Below are 20406 nucleotides of genomic sequence, written 5' to 3'. Positions count from 1 at the left end.
ATAACATTAAAGACAAATTGTCTGTTCTTCACTAAATTATATCAAAATCGCTTCTGTCCTTGTTGCGGTTGCTATCGTTGCTATCGATGCGTCCGTTGCATTCAGTCTTCTGGGCAAGATGGCTACGCGGATTTTAAGAGCGGCCTCAACTCTCCAAAGGTATTCTAGTTCTGCTCAGGTAAATATATTCGATAATGAATAATTATGCATTCTCTAAGTTTAGAAAAATCATATATAGTGATCTCAGGAACTCGTAACTGAAAATGTACTTATTGACTTCTCAATATTTCCATCCTTCTGTTCCTCCTCTGCTGATTTGTAAAGCATGGTGATAAATTTTGTGGTTGCATGGAGAATTTGAGGAGCTTCACGCCCTGTATACTTTAATATTTGTTTTTTCCTGAAGCTCCTCTTAGTTTGCCGGTATGTATTTCATTTCGAAATCAATTGGTGTAGATAACCCGTTTTTAATTCGATATTATCATAGAAGGGAATGAGTCTAACAATTTGGTAGTTTTTAATTATAATATACAAACTTTTTGTCTTCCATTTGAATGCGAAATCTTTGGTAAAGTTATTGATTTTAATTACATATATGAAAGTTTCTGGTCAGCATTATTCGATGAATAGAGGCACACAAATCGAATTGGTACCAGTAGGGTTTTAGTGAACGAGGTATCACGGTTCCTTTTGCAATTTCAGTACCTAGTTAAACGTTTAAAGTGTAGTTTGTTTGTAATTACTCCGGTGAAATTTGTGCATTAAAATGGAAATGTTACAATTCCCACGATTTAAGTGCTGCCTGGTTAACAGGCTCTAAAAAGATTTGTTATTAGTTATTTACAATTTTCAGATTTATTCCGCTGATCATAACTCCTCCATAGCAAATGAGTGTTCAACTAATACTAACGGGCAGGTTCCGCGTTGCTAGAATCTGATTATGTTGAACCCTAAGCATTAAGACATGCGTCCCAAGTCTTCAGTTTTTGCTATCGAAATCTGGACGGATTGTTCCCCTGATTACTAAAGAGTAGCAGTACTGACTGAGGTACTTATTTACTAGAAACCTATGATAAACGACAGTATCTGAACAAGCATTTCCTTTTCAGTCGAGATGGCTGTCAAGCGCACCAGCTGTGGCACTTCAAGAAACGTTGGTAAACATGCCTCCAACCAGATTAACAACATTATCCCATGGAATGAAAGTTGCTTCAGAAGATAGTGGCGCACCAACTGCCACCGTTGGGCTGTGGATTGATGCTGGCTCACGTTATGAGAACGAAAAGAATAATGGGGTTGCTCATTTTTTGGAGCATATGGCTTTTAAGGTATTTAAAAGACTAAATTGCCCGAGGTAGAGTTTTTGAAGGTATCATAGTGTAAGGTTCAATGATGATGTAATTTGCGCCTGAATATTTTTTGTGTCGAGTATTTTTTCCTGAGAAACCTCAATTCAATTCGGTTACAAGTACTATTAAAGTCCAGTTCGGAGCTAATTCCCCAATTTTCCCAAACAGGGCACATCCAAGCGCTCGCAAACAGATTTGGAACTTGAAGTAGAGAATATGGGTGCTCACCTTAATGCATACACATCTCGGGAGCAGACCGTTTTTTATGCCAAGTGCCTTTCATCTGACGTTGGCAAAGCATTGGAAATCTTAGCCGACATAATTCAAAACTCTAAGCTTGGTGCTGCCGAAATTGAGCGAGAGCGTGGCGTTATCTTGCGAGAGATGCAGGAGGTTGAGACAAATTTGCAGGTAGGTTGGTATTTATTGTTTTTGTCTCATGTGCCATTGATTATTTCCAAGAGAGTATTACATTAAATTTGATATATTTAAAAAAAATTATAAAATGAATGCATTGCACTTGCTTCCAAGGTCTAAAGAAGTGTTTGTCTTCAAGTTCCTCATGAGGAGGGTTTTTAGGATATTATTGACCAATGACGGACAACTAATATGAGATATTAGTCAATATCATGTACATACCACTGGAAGTTCTGATCATATCAAGTTTATTGTTGGTTTTTGATGGATACATACTGGCTACATTTTGTATTATGTAACAAGACAGTCTGACACCCCACACTGCAGCGTACCCTCGTCCAACTTGGCATATTTTACAGTTCCCTTCAATCCATCCAAAATTTTCATTTTTTTTCCTTCCCCCAACCTTTTGCTGAACATCCTCTTCACGATCAGTCTTCAGCATTTCACTGCTGATTATAATGCCGTGCATCCACGTCTCCCACTTTGGATTTCTCCTTGCATATCTCTCCTCCCTACCATGCTGAGTACTACTACCATTTTTTTCCTTTCCACTTTTTTACATATTTTATCCTTTCCATACCCAGTATTAGAGAATAGAGTTTCATTTGTGTTGCTTCACTCTCTTCCCACCCCTGAAAATTTTAAACTTTCATAAAACGTCCAGAATATGGGTGTTTAATTCCGAGGTGAGAGTGAAGGCATGAAGTGAAGGTATATATATGTTATGTGAGGAACAGAGGTTAGGATTGGTTAGAACAAAGTTATAAGGCATGGTGAGGGGCACACTATTGCTTGCAAATTTTTAATGTTAAATTTTTTTAGTTGATATTCCAGCATAAATCGCAAATACTACACTTTCTTGTATCCATAGACTACCCCCAGTAGCATTATATATAGACATTCTGATAATCATTTTGCTCTTAATACTGCGGTCTTAACCTGCTTCAGGAATGGTTAATATTTTTACTCTCATAATATGGTCTTTACAGGAGGTAGTGTTTGACCATTTGCATGCCACTGCCTACCAGGGGACACCTCTTGGACGAACAATTCTTGGTCCTACCCAAAATATCAAGTGAGTATTATTCAATTTAGGGAGGATTTGGACTTGTTTGGTTAATATACCCCATACATCATAAAGTTTTTTACTTATATTATTCAATTAGCCTTTGTTAAAACCTTAAACCAAAATTGACTCTCTAAACAACTATTTGGTGACATTGTTTTGTGCCTCTGGAATCTAAGGCCAAAATTTATCCATGGGGATTTTAGTTTTAACAAGAAAAATTGAACAGTAGAAAATGGTTGTAGGTGACTACCAAAACGTGGACATTGTTAAATGTCATGTAGTGTCATGCTCTTTCAGCATTAAAAAGAAAGTTTGAGGAAAGAGATGCGGACATTTGCATTTCCATTGTAAATTGCCACTTTTCAACCTTTACTAATTACTAACTTACTGATTAATGATTTAAAAGCCCTTTCTGCCTATTTTCAAGTCTGTCAGAAGAATACAAGAAGTAAAGAAATATATTATTATTAGACTGGCCTTTCTATATTGTGCATCATGAGCATTTGAAAATAAATTCTGTGGTTGAGTAATTGCATCAGTAGGTTCATCATCAGTGTTTATTGTAAAGTTATAATTTTTATTTAAGGAAATCAAATTCTCCTATACATCTTTATTTGTGTAATGTGAAATTGATTAGCTTAAGTAGCATCAACAAAATTTCATTGGCATATGTATGAGGATCTGAAAATTTCTCCGCCTGATGATGAAAAGGGCAATTTATAATTTTAAAAATGTTTTATTTTTCAACATAAATGCTAAAGATAGTAGTACATTTCATCTAGTCATGTTCCAGTGCTGTTATGCCATCCCTGTAGTGTTCTTCCAGAAGTACTCATCTAGAGCTGCTATTCCTTCTTGATTGAAAGAAAAATGTAGACCAGTGAGCAGTTTTCAGAAGAGTTGGAAGTCCAAGGGAGCCAAATCTGGGGAATATGGTGGATGTTCCAGCACCTAATAGTGCAAATCTCACAAATTTCCCTTCTCCAAGAGACTTAAGTGGGCATTATCCTGATGGAAAAGTTCCTCTCTTCTGCAAGCTTGGTCTGCTTTCTCATATGTTTGCAATTTCATAATCATCCAATTTCATTAGAAAGTTGGAATAGTACTCCCTAGTTACTGTCTTAGCTTTTTCTCAAAAAACCAATGCCATTACCTATCCTGACAATGTCACCATCTGTACATTCTTCAGAGCTGAAGAACTAGTCTCTATCCATTGTTGCATATCAACACAGAAAATCACTTCTTTTTCTTCGTGTGTACCGAGCACTGTTTGGAAAAGTGCCCTCAGAATGCATTTGTAATCCACAGTGTGCACAGCGCCAGTCTTGCTCAAAGCTTTTTCATATGTGATTCCTGGTGCAAAATGTAACCTGCATTCTTTTGATATCCCTACACTATTAGCAATTTCATACCTCTTTGTATGCCAATTTTTCCAAAATCATAGTGTGCTTTTTTCAATTATTTCCAGTGTGGTTGCAATTTTCGGACATCCGTCTTGAAGATTATCTTAAAGCTTTCATAGCAACATTTAAACTCAGCCACCCATTCTTGATGGTGGAAATTGAAGGAGAAGAGTCCCTATGTGCATTTACAATCCTCAAATGAATTTCAGACAGCATTAAACCTTGTATATGCGTAGAACTTTATCTCTACGCGATACTAAATTTTTTTCCCTTTCTTACAACACATTCAACACCACTGATTCAAATAACTGCTTATAGCAAACTGCTGGATGAAATGGCTTGCAATTTCATATGGCATTTACTCTGGAATAGTGATGCCATTCATGGGTGTGGCTGAGATCTTTTCAGACTACCCTCGTAATATCATCCTTCCACAATAGCCAGAACCTCAAATTTGAACTACCCTATTAACAAACTAATTAGAAATGGACTGTTGAAAGTTCCCACCTGGAGTCTGCTGCTAAATATAGACTTGCAGGAGGGTAATTTTCATGAAGAAGGACCCTTCTGTGTATCAAAACAGCAAAATTGGTTTTCACTCCATATTGCCCATTAAAGTTCAATCAGCCTTCATAGCTGTGATAATCTGTTTTGAAGGCTTGCAGATTTTCCAGTCCACTGAAGGAGTGGACTGGACAATCTGGAGCATTGGGAACTATAGGCAGTTTGCCCTAAGAAATCATGAAGGGACCATATATTTTTTCTGGAATATTTAGTTTATATAGATTGTATATTAATTATAAAATGTTTTTGTGTGAATATTTCTCTGGTTTCACTCGAATAAGGTTTTCTCGTTTGATAGTCAAACTATGTTTTTTTAGGTCAATAACTCGTGATGATCTATTAGCGTACATTAACAACCACTACAAGCCACCACGAATTGTCCTAGCTGGAGCTGGCGGCGTTAAACACAATGAGCTGGTAAAACATGCAGAAAGCCTGTTTTCAAGTCTGTCAGTTGAATACCAGGGAGAGATTCCTATAATCACACCGTGCAGGTTTACAGGTTAGTCCTGTCAATTTCTTCTCTCATTTAAAGGATGTTAACATCAAATTGTTTTGAGGCAGGTGGCTTAATATGTTAGTAAAGTCTTCTAGGTTTTCTTGCCAGGGATATGGTATATTGTCTTGCTTTTGTGGACTTTTATGAAGGCTGCATGGCTTTGGAAACTTAGGTTCTTGAATGGAAGCAGTTGCCTGGCTGAATGCCAAGGCAAAGTGACTGGTAGAAGGGATATGTGGGAAAAGTCAGAAAATTTTATGGAGTCCTATTTCAAGAAATATAAAATGAGTTACTGCTCAGTCTGGAATAGTATGTAATTACTCGATTTCTTATAATAATTTTGAATAAATTGTGGTATATAGTCATCAATTTATATTTGAATCGGGATTATAATGTGGGAATTAGTAATTGCGCAAGATAACATTGTGATTCCCTTTTTCATTTGGTCAATGTATATCGGGGAATGGCAAGAACTGAAACTGTAATCCTAATGATTTCATGTCTGGATCTTTAAAGTTGGACGCCTTATGTTCCGTAAATAAGTGTGTTATCTATTTAAATAAGTTTATTTATTTAAATGTATTTTATGTCAACACATTTTTGAATAACAACTGGGTACCAGTTGAGTAAATCGTGGAATATTCATTTATGCAGATATCTCATTGGAAAATTCTACCTTACTTCTTTGCCGTCAACCTAAAAGAATTCTCCACATATTAGAAATGTTTTCAGAAAGAAAATATAATTTTGAAAAAGGAGTAAAGATAGCATCATTATTCCATATTTTTGGTATCTGTGAGTGTGAGGTCTGTCTGCTTTTAATGTTCCTTTCCATAATGCTAGTTTTTACATTTATTTATCCCTTTCTCAGGTTCCGAGATCCGAGTAAGGGATGATTCTATGCCTTTGGCACACGTTGCAATTGCTGTTGAAGGGTGTGGGTGGGCAGATGCAGATAATGTCCCACTAATGGTGGCCAATGCCGTGGTTGGTGCATGGGACAGGTCACAGGGTGGAGGCACTGGTACTGGTGACACTTCATCCCACTCACATGCTTCACGGTTGGCCTCAGCTGCTGCCCAAGATCATCTTGCACATTCCTTCCAGTCATTCAACACTTGCTACAAGGACACTGGTCTCTGGGGCTTGTACTTCGTCTGTGACCCAATGAAGTGTGAGGTATGTATATGGTCCAGCCATTGTAATTTCCACAATTTTTTAGGTTACCCCCCATGCAATTTTTGGGATATCTAAACGCACGTAGAGTACTTTTTAAGGTTCAACATTTGTCCTTCTGTAAACATAGTTTGGAACAGATTGGAGGGTTTGATTTAAAAGCCAGCCTTCTGTATCACTCATTCAGATGGCCATTGATCATTCTTGACCATTTAAAAAAAATGTAAAACATAAGTTAGACCAGTGTTACTCCTTGGTGGTTAGGTGGATGCTCCACTTAGAGTTGAGGCAATGGCCATTTATCCACTATAAATTAGATGATATATAACCATTTCAAATCTTGCTAGGATAAATAGTGCAATATTTGTGTTGACTTTAGTCTTATTGAAAATCATCTTGTGTCCTGGTTCTGGCGTGATCTGCTTGCCTCGCTGACTTGTCTTGTACCCTATAAAATCCCTCAGCTTGACCATTTTATTGAATTAGACATTTGGTTTGTCAAACCATACTGACTTGAGTCACAGGTGCACAGGAACTCCTTAAGCCTGTTTGGAGAGCTAGAATAACATCTTTCACAGATGCTGTCTCTATTTTACCTTTATGCACCTAACCTCGTTCTTAGTAGGATACTAGCCATTGTGGCTAGTTGTTCCTGAAATGTATAGCAACTTAGCTAAGTCAATAGACATTTTGGTCATTATCCTCTTTTTATCATTAAAAGTTCTAATGAATGAAAGGGTGCCCATTCCTTGCGAGGCCAAAATAAGGTCCTCTCTTTCTTATTTTAATGTCCCACTGGCATAGGGAAATAGAGAAAAAGTGATGTGGGGAATGATTGTGGCAAAAACTAATAATAAATATTGTTGTATACTGCTGTATATGACATCATCAGTGAGCCATATATTGTTATTTTGACCATGCAAGCTGTAGGTTCTGGTGATATGTAATTGAAATCAAGTTATTTATAGAATCATAGGTAGTCTATTGAGTGTAAGGGTTTTATCACTGGGGAGATAAGATTGCAGGTATAAATCTTGAGTGATGCCTTTGGACAATTCCCAGCAGTGCAATTTTCTGGTTATGTGTACTTAGTGGAGCATAATGTTTGCAGAAGGAAACTGGTCCCTCATATGCTGAATGTTTGCATTTCACATGCCTTAAAGCTTGGTTTGGGTTGAGTTCTAATCTCCTGTAAAAACACCAGCCTTCAAGTTGAATTTGTGAAGGAGAAATGGGGCCCCATATGAGCTGAAGCAACCCCCAAAAATTGCCATTACTTTTGGAAAATGATTATTTTTGAAGTTTTTAAGTGAATTGTCAGGGTTTAGCTTGAGCAAAATTTTCCACGTGGCATTTAATCTAATTAAAATGTTTGTGCAAAACTGAGATCATGCGGAAGGGAATTTCAAAAGTATTTTATGATATTCCAAATGAAATATGTCAATGTATTATAATCAAATTAAAGAGTAAGCATTAAATGTAAATTAAAAAGCACTGAGTCCTTAATATTTCTTGGAAAATATCAGATTGCTTGTTATTGCTTGTGGGCAGCTCACTTCTTTTGAGCTAAGATGAAATGTAAATATTTAACTTTCTAGCAATACTCGTCTATGTTTTTGTTATTTGAAGAATTGTCAGAAGCTTGATTTTCAATCTGTGAAAATTTACTTCAAATCCTTAAGTATGAATCAGTGTTCAATTGATTTATACTTAGCTAATGGAGATCACAACAGTGATATTTTAATGGGTGAATCCAGTACTCTTGATATATGTTATCAACTATTTTAAAGATTGTAAGGATTCTGAGTCCTTACAATCGTCTGATTAAGGGCTCTGAGTGAATTTCTTTCTTGCTCTTGTTGTAGGATATGATGTTTAATATCCAAAGTGAGTGGATGAGGCTGTGCACCACAGTTACTGAGAGTGAAATTGACAGAGCAAAGAACCTTCTGAAGACCAATCTGCTCCTGCAGCTTGATGGCACAACCCCTGTTTGTGAAGATATTGGCCGCCAGATGTTGTGTTATGGAAGGAGAATACCCTTACATGAAATGGAGAGACGAATTGAGGTATTTAAATGAGCATGTTATTATAAAAAGTAATAGTTATTTAGTTAATTGTTGTGATGGTTCATAGGCCCACAGTAGTGGGAGACCTCAAATTATTTGCTGCAGTCATTATGCAGTTTTTTATGATGAAAATCAACTTTTGTGTTCTTAATAGGCATAAATCTGATAACCCTGATGAAGTAAATTTTAAGTCATGCATGCCACCACTTTATTTCTTTGTGATACACAGTCACTGGTGTTATTTCGATTAATTATTTGTCATGTCATAATTTTATTATTTTCTTACTATTTGAATAGCATTGTTGTTAACTTTAAACAAATTAAACCCCATCTGAAATTACATTATATGCTTAGTAGCCATACCCTTTTTCTCAACTCCTGGTGGGTGGACATCACTGAGTGAGTGTTTAATGAAAGGTGTTTCCCCTTCCACCCCCTTTCTAGCTCAGATGGAATTCCTAGCATCCAAAAAGCATTGTCCCCACAGTTTTACAAATAAATAGTAATTGGGTGGTGAGCAGTCATTATAAACACTGGTTATCTTCACAAATGAAATATTATATTCCCCATCATTCTTGATCTACACTATTTCAACAGTACTGGCAAAGTTGAAACAATTAATTGCTTTATAATTTATTTTCAGGATGAGGATATATTTTATATTTAGGATTTACCTTCTTATCAGTGGGAACCCTGAAATAATGAAATATGTGTAGTATACTTCATATACATTGTATACGAAGCAATTACTGCAAGAGATATCATTGCTTCTGACTTAACACAGGAGGTTGAACCACTGCTCTTGTCTTGTCCATTATGGAATCATATGTACACTTGTGAAATTCATAATCTTGTAGTTTTTCAGTGTGTGACATATATTTATCCCTTTCAAACACCTTCTCTCATAGCAACCCTATTCTTAAGTTTTTTATTTCGTCAAAAACCGAAGCATGTTTCTTTTGGCTACTTCAACTTTCCCTTTGTAATAATGTCAATTTTATGGGATTATAATGGCAGCGATATAGTGGGAGACAAACTACTGAATATCCTGTGCAGCATTGTCTTACTCATAGGTGTTAGTTTCCTGCTTAATGCATTGACTATGCAGTGTAACTTGAAGTTTGGCTTGCATCATGGGGTATGTCACTAGCAATGAGTCAACCAAGAATACATAGTTTCCCCGAGTCAATCGTCGCCATCTTTTGGATGATTATCAAGTAATAGTTAGTTTTGCCAATCACTAATACTCTCCCTATTTTGTGTTTCTGTTGTGTGATGCATCAAAAAACATTCCTATTTATGTAGGTAATTGGTGATAGATTTAGATTTTGCTTGGAAAATTTGACAACAGCAATCCTCCATAAATTAAGCCCTGTGGAGTAAGCATGGATTAAGCCATGATGCAGTATGACCTTCTGACCCTTTAAAGTTGTAACTTCGTCCTTGGTATTTGCTCTCATCCTGCCAAATCGTGTTCGGAGCAATGCTTTGGTTGTCCCACATCTCATCCAAATAAAATATAATTTTCCTGGGCTATTTGGGCCATGCATTTTACATTTTGCAAGCCATAATGATGCCTACTCATGCAATCAAATTCCCTCACTTGGCAATGTGGAAATCTCACGGACATCCAAATTATCCTGAGGGGCGTGGGATATTTCCCATGGGGAGATTCCTTCTCCTAATTGGCTTATAAATTTCTCAGCTTAGGGTACTGCTTCTTTGCATAATATTCCAGGACCTTTCCTCGAATAACATTAATTTTGAAAACCATCTATCTTTGTGCTTACCCTGTTGCCAAACATTTGGATGAAGAAGTAACTCATGCTACCTATTTTTCCCCTGACTCCTGTCCTTGGAGGGTTGCTGGCGTAGTTCTCTTGATAAAACAACAGGCCTTCAATGACCTGTCTTGAACTTAAGACACACTCCCAAAATTGAGAATTCCTTAAAAAAATCATTTGCCTTTTACTTTAAGTCGAACCTATAATTTTTTATTTTCACTTGTTATTTAATCTGTTAAGTAATTAAGTCCTCTTACCCATATTACATTTTTCTGTGATCTCCTTTTTGGCCAGTATGAATCATTCAATTATTCATATAAGTACATTAATAACATAGGGTTATATGTCTCATGGTGAGAACACAACTGATAATTTTAGAAATCTGAAATATATCCATCAAAATTTCCTAAACAAGGTTATTCCATGAAAAAGGCCTACTCCCCTTCCAAAATTCCGTATAAATGATTTTTGTGTAACCTGTCATTACAATTGGTTTGTCACTTCAATTAATCAATATTTCTTTGATTGAAGTTTGTGGCTTGTTATAATAATATTAGGTTTACTCTTTGCCAAAATACATGTTAACACTGCTGTAGTTTATCATGCCATAGCATTTTTTTTGCTCCCAAGATCTTGCATATATTTAAGTTGATGTAGGTTTGTTACCAGCTATTGTTTCGGGGATGTGGCACATGGATGATTTTATACAAAGCCACCCAGTAGACATATTTTCATATTTTGTAGATTTCTTTTTACATGTACATGTCTCATACCTATGTTTATATGCATAGTATACATATACATACTTCTGTACTAATGCTTCAGTGAAACTTTTTCACTGTTGCCTTTAGGCTGAACATAGTTTAATAATGCCTGTAAGGAAAAAGGGGCTATATTGCAAAAAATGAGGATACTCCAGGAAATTTGGAGAAAAACAAGAAATGAGAGAATTTAGATAGCTTGTACAGTTTCCGTCGCCATTCATTTCTCACATTTTGGGGAAAAGAGTGCTAATTTTTGTATAAATGATCATTAGTGTAGTTAAGGCTTGGACAGAGTATTCATTCACTTCCAGACTGCAGAGTCCTTTTTTAATGAAGCAACTTAGTTGATTTTTCTGTATAATGGAAATACTCTTTGGAAATCTGGGAATATTACAAAAATGTATTGGCTCTTTACGAAAATAACACTAATGCTCTCATGGCCTCAACCTCCTTAGTATGTATTTCTTGTGTATTTCATCCTACAGATAAATAGAGATAGTTGATTAGAAATACACTAATTGGGCATTGAACATTCACTAATATTCGATTGTTTTCTTGGTTTTTGAGTATGTTATTGTTTAGTTAATGGAAAATATTAGTAATGTGATCGCTTTTATCCCCTTGGTTTGCCCAAGGAAGCCATGATGTCCAATGGTAATTTGCGCCTGAATGTGCAATGTTGATAGTAAAAATGCTGAGCTTCCTTGCTAAAAGAAATGTTTTAGTGTTCGTAGAAGTTCATGTTTGTTATGTAACATGCTGTTGTGTGGTTTTTTTCAGTCTGTTACAGCAGAGATGGTTCGTGATGTCGCAATGAAGTACCTTTATGATCGCTGTCCAGCAGTTGCTGCTGTTGGACCCGTTGAGAATCTTCCAGATTACAATAGGATACGTTCATCTATGTACTGGCTGCGGTTGTAGCTACTCTCTCTGCATTTATATCTGTGCCAAAGAGTATGGGTATCACAGCACTCTTTTGTAAATAACTATTTAAATTAGTGTAAATTTGTTGGTAAGTTTGTGCGGCTTGTGGAGGCAAGCAATGTTTAAAAATAAATAAAATTTTCTGTAAAGTTTTGTTGAATTTCTTCCATTGTAGCCTTATCCTCTTTCTTTCTCATAGTTTCTCATATCTGCCTGAAAAGTTTTTCTCTTGGGTAGAAGTAGTAATACATTTTACATTATGAGGATCTGTCCTTTTGAGATCTCTTCAGGAGAGGTAACTAATTTGTGCCTAGATGTCCTTTTTTTCAGCCCATGACTAGGCTCTCTATCGAGGCTTAGGTTCATGCTTTTTCTGATAATAGGACCTAAAATACTCTTGTTTTTAATGAAAATACCTAAATTTTAATGTTGCTGAAATGATACTGCCCTTTCCACCATTGGCATTCATGTTGTGGTGTATTATTTTTGTTTAAAATTGTTACTGTGTTAATAAATTGGTTTAATTTACTGAAAAATGGTCTTCTGAGAGAGGGTCATTATAATACTTAAAGAAAAGGAATTTCTGATTGGGATAAGCATATGATATTCTGCCATTACTCTTGTACCCTTCTACACAGTAGGATATTGTGTTAAGCACCTGTGTTGCAACCATTTCTTGCAATCTGACTCATGCAGTTAGTAGCATATGACCCCCATTTACCGGAATGCACATATTTACATGAATTCTTTTTGGGGTGTAGTGTGCCTGTGTAAATAAAATATTTTCCAGAAAACTCATGGAATTTCCTGATAATTTGGTAGTACCCTGTCTACAATTCATATAGTCAGGCCTTATGAATTTTGGCCAGCTTAGTCCAAAATTGAGCCCCTCTCTAAACCCAGGAGCTTCAAATTAGTAGCAAAATGATGTGCTCACTTAGGTAGTGTACTGCTCAGTGGTTAGCTATTCTAATTTTAGATATATTTTGCTTTCATAAGTCTTCTTTTGATTGGCACTCAATCAACAGTTGATGCCAAATCAACAAATTGTATGCTAGACATCATACATGTGAATGTAGGTTCTATACCTTTAAAAGTACTATAATTGAACAAGAGGGATTGGTGTACCATTCCTGTTTCTCCACTATCAAAGTTATCATAATCATTTTCATTTCCTCATGGAAGAATGATTGCTGACCTTACTTCATTAGGTCCTGAAACTATGCAATGTTCCAGGTTCAGGTGGCAATTTTCTGAGATGATGCTCAACCAGATTGATATCTTTACTGTCACACAATTACAATTAAATCAATATTATTGATGCATAGACTCAATTAATTTAACTTTAGTCACTATATTGGTTAGTTATTTTACTTGCCTTATTCTTGTAGAATCCCTTTTATCAATCATGATGTAACTATCCACTAATGTTAAACTTGGAGGTACATGGTTTCTCAGCTGTGTTGTGGCACATGGAATAAGGGGTTGAATTTTCATACTTTTCCTTACCCTTTCCAAATGCTATTTTCCAGTGGTTTATCTACTACCTTGATCGAAAAGTTCCCGGAATAACCACCGTGTGGCGCTCCCATCGTTCCGATTTGAGTTCTGTTTTTTTTGTTAAATTGGTACATCTGTTGTTGATATTCCCTTTAAATCTTAGTGTCATAACTTGACATTTGCAAAAGTTACGGTCGGTTTTCGGTATGTCCATCAGTGCTTCCTGCGATTTTTCCATTACTTCCTCTCGGCTGCTAAAACGCGTTCCCCGTAATGGTTTTTTAACTCGATTGAACAGAAAGAAGTCACAGGGAGCCAAATCAGGTGAATTCGGTGGCTGTTGGATGGTATTTGTTGCATTTTTCGTCAAAAAATTACGAATAATGATAGCACTGTGCGACGGTGCGTTATCATGGTGCAAAATCCACGAGTTTTCTGCCCACATTTCTGGTCTCTTTCGGCGAATTGCTTCACGCAAACGTCTCATAACGCCCAAATAATACTCTTTGTTTACTGTCTGGCCTTCTGGCAAAAATTCATGATGCACTACACCGTTGTAATCCATGAAAACCGTCAGCATTGCCTTCTTTTTTGACTGAAAACGACGTGGTTTTTTTGGTCTCGGCTCATTTGGTGAACGCCATTCACTTGCCTGATGTCTGGATTGCGTGTCGTACTCATAAACCCACGTCTCGTCTCCAGTAATGATCCTTTTGATGAATGTGGGATCGGATTCAGCCTCGCAAATCATGTCTTTTGCGACGTCAACACGGTCTCTTTTTTGCATGAAATTGAGGTCTTTTGGCATGCTACACGACGGAAACCCAAATCATTAACCACAATGTCTTGGGCGGATCCATAGGCAATGTTCAAGTCCTCCGCTATTTCTCTGATGGTTAATTTGCGGTTATTGACCAACATTTCTTTTACTTTATCAATTTTTTCACCGACTTTCGATGTCGATGGTCTGCCACTGCGTTCATCATCTTCGATTGACTCACGACCACTTCTGAACCGCTCGTGCCACTGGTAAACGACCGTTTTTTTTAGAGAATCGTTGCCGAAACACTTTTCCAACATTTCCAACGTCCGTGCGCCACTAAATCCGTTTTTTACGCAAAATTTAATACAAGTTCGTTGTTGCAAATTTAAATCCATTTCTGCAATTGTAAAAAATCGCCAACACACACAGAGATAGATGTACTCTTGGCTACGTAACTTTTGCAAATGTCAAGTTATGACACTAAGATTTAAAGGGAATATCAACAACAGATGTACCAATTTAACAAAAAAAACAGAACTCAAATCGGAACGATGGGAGCGCCACACGGTGGTTATTCCGGGAACTTTTTGTTCAAGGTAGTATAGTCCATGTTTTATTGTTTTGATCCTTTTTCAATCTTATGTTATCACAGGATTTACCTTATTTAAAGCAAAAGAGGATGCCTTTTTTTCGAGGGACACTTGAAAATGTCTGGCTGTTTGCTAAAGAGCTTTCTTTGAGTTTTGAATTATGCGAAGGTTTTATTAATAAAAATATACCTCTTAAGAGTAAAATAAATATGCAACAGGAAATTTAGGCTGAGATATGGCCTAAACTCATACCCATGTAATTCATTTTTGGGATGGAAGTAAATTAATGAAAAACTGGATTACGAAATTTTCCGAGGTTAACCGTTGATGAATAGTTTTGTGGCCAATGTTAAAAGAACTAGTAAAATTTTTTTAATGGGTAGGCGGTATATTAGTTAATTATCTTGACTAGGTTTATGTTTAAAGTTCAATAATAAAGAAGAAAAGATTTCATACTTGACCCCCTTCAAAAGCCACACTTCAGTCCAGCAGTTTCAACTTCTCTAAACGGTTTTATGAAAAGGCAGGGATATGAAATACTGCATCATGGTACCAATTTTCATCCTCCGAATGTATTGAAGTATTTCCTCTTTAATGCAGAATTTGATGTTCACACTAAATGTAAGTTGCAGGACCATATTAATAGGGTGTGGCAAACCTTAGAAATGTTGAGCAGAGAAATGCTTCATAATTTACAGAGCTTAACATGGCGTTTTTCCCAGTTTTCACTTGTGAAATTCTGACCTAAAGTGAACAACCTATGCAGCAATATAATTTTGTTCTTTAGTCATTGCAAAAAAAAATTCATGCTAATACTACTAGTTGTTAGTCCAACATGTTGGGCAACAATTCCTTTGTATATCTAGTGTATTTTAAAAAAGTTTGAATTGCGATGTCAACTGCAGCTCCTTTTTGGGTCCGGGATAGTTTCAAGTCTCTCATGGTGCAGACTTAACTTTAGTTTTTGGATTTACAGACTGGGCTTAGTTTTGCATTTACTATTGATTTCTGGTGAAGATGCCTTAATTTTTGATGAGAAATGAAGAAAGCCATTCTTAGATGAATCATGGCTTGGATATAGTTGCTACCCTCTGGCATTGTAGAAGTGGGTTCAGTGTCCAATTAACCTGACAGAATCAAATTAGCCTGCTTGAAATTGACATTTAAATGTCCAAGGTAAAAAATTATTTATGGCCAAATCTGATGAAGATGTTTTATCAAATGTGCCCAAATTCCCTTTCATTTAGATATAAATACAACTTTTTTCCACTAGTATGTAAATAAACACTACAATATATTTTCGTGTGTACTCGTGATAGTGTAATTGCACATTTGATAGTGCATGCAATGTCTTTCAAGAAAAGATGAGACTAAGAATAAATACTTAATTTTATTAGTTACTCTTTAATCATGTCAAGTTTATTGTCTGTACTGTTTTGTTTTCCATGCTAATCACCGTCACAGTACAGACCTTGGCTGCCAATATAATCCTACCAACATTTTTTCAAGCTTTCGAGTGCTGGCCTGGATGCTTCTTTTAGGATAGCCTTTTAGTCGGCGGTACAATTTTGTGGGATGTCTTCAATAGTTTCAAATCTGCATCCCCTCAAGCGGGACTTCAATTCAGGAAATGAGAAATAGTCTGCGGGAGCAAGATCCAGTGAGTTGGGTGGCTGGGGGATCACTATTGTGGGTTTTGACCAAAAACTATGTAACAATCAATGAAGTGTGTGCTGGTGCATTGTGATGACAGCACCAAGACTTTTTTTTCACATTTGTGGTCATTCTTACCACATGGCATGCCATGGCCTTCTCATAACCTATATATAGTGCTGGTCATTCACTGTTTGTCCTTAAGGGGCATATTCGTAATGGTTCATCCGTTCCCAATGGAAAATTATCTACATCATGTTCAATCGCGGCATCTGTCCTTTTTTGGATAGTGAGGAAGGTGGCCCCTTCCACTGTTCAAAGACAGGACTTTGTTTTCTCTATTTTAACAATAAACCCAGGTTTTGTCACCTGTGATGATTGTTTTTAATGAGTTTGTCATTGTTTGAACAATCAAGCAGTTCCAAGCTGATGTCAAGACGTTTTGGCCTCTGTTCAGCAATTAACACACACAGCACAAATTTGGATGTGACGTGCGGCACGCCCAAAATTTTTCAAAAAGATGAAATATGATCCAACACATGTCAATTTCATCTGCAATATCCCTAACAGTTAACCTATAGTTAGCACGCACTAATCATTTACACTGGTGACTTTGGCATCATTTATTGTCAATGGTCATCCACTTCTTAGCTCCTCATCAGTCACGATTTGGCTGGACTGGAAGTGGTTGTACTGATGAAAACACTGCGCCTGACTCATAGATTCATTGAATAAGTATCAGTTGCATTTTTCCTGAGGTTGAAACAAAATGCGAAGCACCTGCACTCCTCTAACCCCTATATTCTCACCGACACGAATTTGTACAGCAAGCTCAGACAAGAATTGCTGTCATGCTGTGATAAGGCCATGAGTAAGGTGGTGTTGTAAAATAGTATTCTACCAGAAAAGTTGTTTGATTTTGACGGTCACCCTCAAAATAACTTTCCTCTGAAGCCTTCACAGTCTTCAAGATCCCAAAGCAAAGTGTAACGCTTTCATTTTTCTGCCACAGTTTCAGTTTTCTTCTGTTCTCCCTCAATTGCTTAATCATTTGTTTTCCTTTCCTTTCATTTTACCTTTTCTGTTCACACAAATTTGAAAAGCATCCCAATCCAAGCCTAATATCTTGCCTCAACAACCATGCCATACAAATCCATTCTCCATATCAAAACTACAATGAGCCTTTTCTTTACACCTTTACTCAACATCCCCTATCATCGATACCTTCCTCTTTATGAAACCTTCTTTGCATGATGCAATTCTTCCTTATGTCCCCACTACTTTGGACATTTTTTTCCTAAGCTCTTCTGAGGTAAGTAAACTGTTCAACCTGCTCTCTTTTCTGAATTCCTGTATTAATGTATAATGAAGCTTTCCTCTTTCTCGGAAGTCTTTCTTCCTTTGTTCTGTTTACATTGATTATCATCCCATAGCTATTACACTGACTTTCCAATGCACTGAGCAGTGTTTGCAATCCCTTGGCTGTCTGGTTAAGCTTGGTCATCTGCTAACCAAAATGATTCTATTAATTGTCTACTGATTTTCATTCCTATCTTTACTTCTTCTGGTGCATCATTTATCATTTCTTATAATGCGTGCTGAAAAGCTTTGGTCAATCTCAATTAGCTCAATGCTTATCCTGACTCTCCATCTGCCAATCACACTTGAGCAGTCTGTGATATGTTCAGGTTGCAGTTAAGTCTCCTATCCCACGATCTACTCTTTTTGGCAGCATATTCATTCATTCTACCCAATTCACTCTATCAAATACTTTCTTGAAATCAATGAAACAGGTAAATGCCTCTCCTCTTTCTGAACCCAAACTCTTCATGTCTAAATCATTTCCCCTCTTCTTCATCCTCATCTTCATGATCAAGGGTACCACTTATCCTTTAAGTACCAGTGATTAATCTATGAATATTGCCCACAGACCCTATGGTCTAAGCAGTTTGGTATTTCAGGAATACAAATGCTGGTCTTCAATCTACAATGCATTCAGTTTTCTTTGACCTTAAAGTAACCCATGCAGAAATCTTTATATTGTGGGCACTACTTGACAAGTCGCCCCTTTGCAAGGCCAAAGATTGGGATTAACTTTCATTTTTTTTCTTATTTTTCACCCCCCCTCCTCATTTTTGTAAGAAACCCTAAGATCTGAACCCTTCCTCCCTCTCAAATATTTATGAAGTACACTCATTATTAGATCAAAAGTCATAGAAAAAAGCAGGTTATGTGCTAATAACATTATGGGTTTGTATTTAAAAAAGGTACTCTCTCATGGGAGACTTGTATTTTTATTTTAGGGACATCCATGTGCATAATGAAGTGAAATGGAACAATAAGTTGAAGTCTTTAAACAGAGTGATAAATGATTAAATAATTCTGAATTGAGATTAGTTGTGAGCCTTGGCATAGTTTTCTTTGGTGATCAAGTATAATTACAAATCTTTTTCTTAAAAATGGCTGAAATAATGGATTAATGAACCTTAAATAACATCCCTCTTGAATGCATATTAGCGGATGACTCTGTTAAAAGTTACTGTTGCGGCATCTCCCAAGGTTTCTTGGAATCCCTCACCACCCACTATAAGAAAACTTAATATTTATTTATTTAGCATTAGTCCAAAATTGGCCTAATGGCTTTTGCATCAGACTATTAACAATGGACACAATTACAAACAACGGGTCAACTTAAAATTGATTTTGCTTTGGAAAAATGAATGGTACCAATTAACTAGGTCAATTTCTTCAGTATCAAATATTTGTAGAGGATTTGACCCCTTAATATGTTTTTACGAGGCTACATTTCCTTTAGATAGATGAGTTAACTGACTAAAGTTAAAATATTGCATCAGAAAATTTTACTAAAAGTAGATACTGAAGTTGGGATAAACATTTTTATTTGCGCAAACTGCAACATAGAGGGACATGGCCTACATCAGGAGTTCATTTTGCAAAACAGTGTGCTAAAAGTATTCAATAAAGGACGTGCAAGAAATACGGTTTAATGTTTTATTAGGTGGTTAGACACAACAATATAACAGCAAGGTGTAAAAATAATTTTTAAAAAGATTTTCCCCATGTGACGCGCACTTTCCCGCATATGAATCACTTCTTCCCGCCTGAAAAGTAAACCCATTTCACATTACTAAGATTTTAGGTAAAGAAACACCCCGCCTCCCCGATATCAATTTCTCAGGGTACTTATTACCTTTCTTTCCACCACCCTTCTTCGCCCCCTCTCCGGCTTTTTCACCGCCGCCCCCTTTAGCTCCACCGCCAGCCGCTGCTGCCTTTTTCTGTCGTCGGAATTTAAAAATAAACTTTTAGAGGCCAATGCGTACCAAGCGCTTATTTGTTATATTTCACCGTAATATTTTAAGTTTCATAATATCTCTATCAATCATCATTAAAGTTTTTAAAAAACATTGCGGTTGTTTACCTCTTCACCCTTTGCTCCTCCTCCGCCTCCTTAAAAATGTTAAAAGAGACCTCAATGTAAAAAATCTTTAAAATGGTAGTAGCCGTATGTTGCATCACCTTGAACACACTAACCTTTTCCTTTCGCCATTCTCAAAGATTCAAACAGTCCAAAGTGCAATGCTTCCTCTGTCGATATGCTCTTCGGACTGGTTATTTATTGACAATGTACCAACCCAAGGAACACCAGCCTCTAACTTGAAGCGCCACAGCCGAGCTGATTCTAATTTTGGAACATCTCCAGATTTTTTTGGCAGATGTATGCCCAATTCCCCCCTGCTTAACTGTGAAAAGGTTCCACAATTATACCTGCTTCTTTTGGGCACGGATCCCAAGTAAGATTTTGTTTACAAACGCTAATCGACTTCTTCAAAATTGATTGGAAGGTTATTCATTAAA

At 36.6% G+C, this 20406-nt stretch overlaps 1 protein-coding gene and 1 long non-coding RNA gene across 2 annotated transcripts; one reads left to right on the top strand and one right to left on the bottom strand.

Annotated features, from left to right (window-relative positions):
- The first annotated feature begins 48 nt into the window (after window positions 1-48).
- UQCR-C1 (Ubiquinol-cytochrome c reductase core protein 1) lies at window positions 49-12170 on the top strand. The gene is made up of 8 exons (XM_071594131.1): window positions 49-178; window positions 1110-1328; window positions 1518-1760; window positions 2759-2844; window positions 5123-5307; window positions 6176-6483; window positions 8346-8549; window positions 11878-12170. The coding sequence occupies exons 1-8, from the start codon at window positions 119-121 to the stop codon at window positions 12016-12018; spliced, it is 1446 nt and encodes a 481-aa protein (XP_071450232.1). The 5' UTR covers window positions 49-118; the 3' UTR covers window positions 12019-12170.
- A 7355-nt stretch (window positions 12171-19525) lies between these two features.
- LOC139695109 (uncharacterized) lies at window positions 19526-20229 on the bottom strand. Its single transcript, XR_011702273.1, has 4 exons — window positions 20083-20229; window positions 19970-19998; window positions 19739-19826; window positions 19526-19649 (listed from the first exon to the last, which is right to left on the bottom strand). It is a non-coding gene; the product is annotated as an uncharacterized lncRNA (long non-coding RNA).
- Between the last annotated feature and the right edge of the window lie 177 nt (window positions 20230-20406).

The sequence above is a fragment of the Hetaerina americana genome, unplaced genomic scaffold (genome assembly GCF_022747635.1).
Source record: "Hetaerina americana unplaced genomic scaffold, ioHetAmer1.1.p SCAF_6, whole genome shotgun sequence".
Lineage (NCBI taxonomy): Eukaryota > Metazoa > Arthropoda > Insecta > Odonata > Calopterygidae > Hetaerina > Hetaerina americana.
Note: the sequence above shows the minus strand (reverse complement) of the source record. Positions and strands in the feature narration are given on the sequence as shown.

What these genes read in the sequence shown, in the direction of transcription:
- UQCR-C1 (XM_071594131.1), top strand. Translation starts at nt 119, where the DNA reads ATGGCTACGCGGATTTTAAGAGCGGCCTCAACTCTCCAAAGGTATTCT. An exon ending in GGTATTCTAGTTCTGCTCAG is followed by an intron (nt 179 to 1,109) that starts GTAAATATATTC and finishes TTTCCTTTTCAG; the next exon opens with TCGAGATGGCTGTCAAGCGC. An exon ending in GGTCCTACCCAAAATATCAA is followed by an intron (nt 2,845 to 5,122) that starts GTGAGTATTATT and finishes ATGTTTTTTTAG; the next exon opens with GTCAATAACTCGTGATGATC.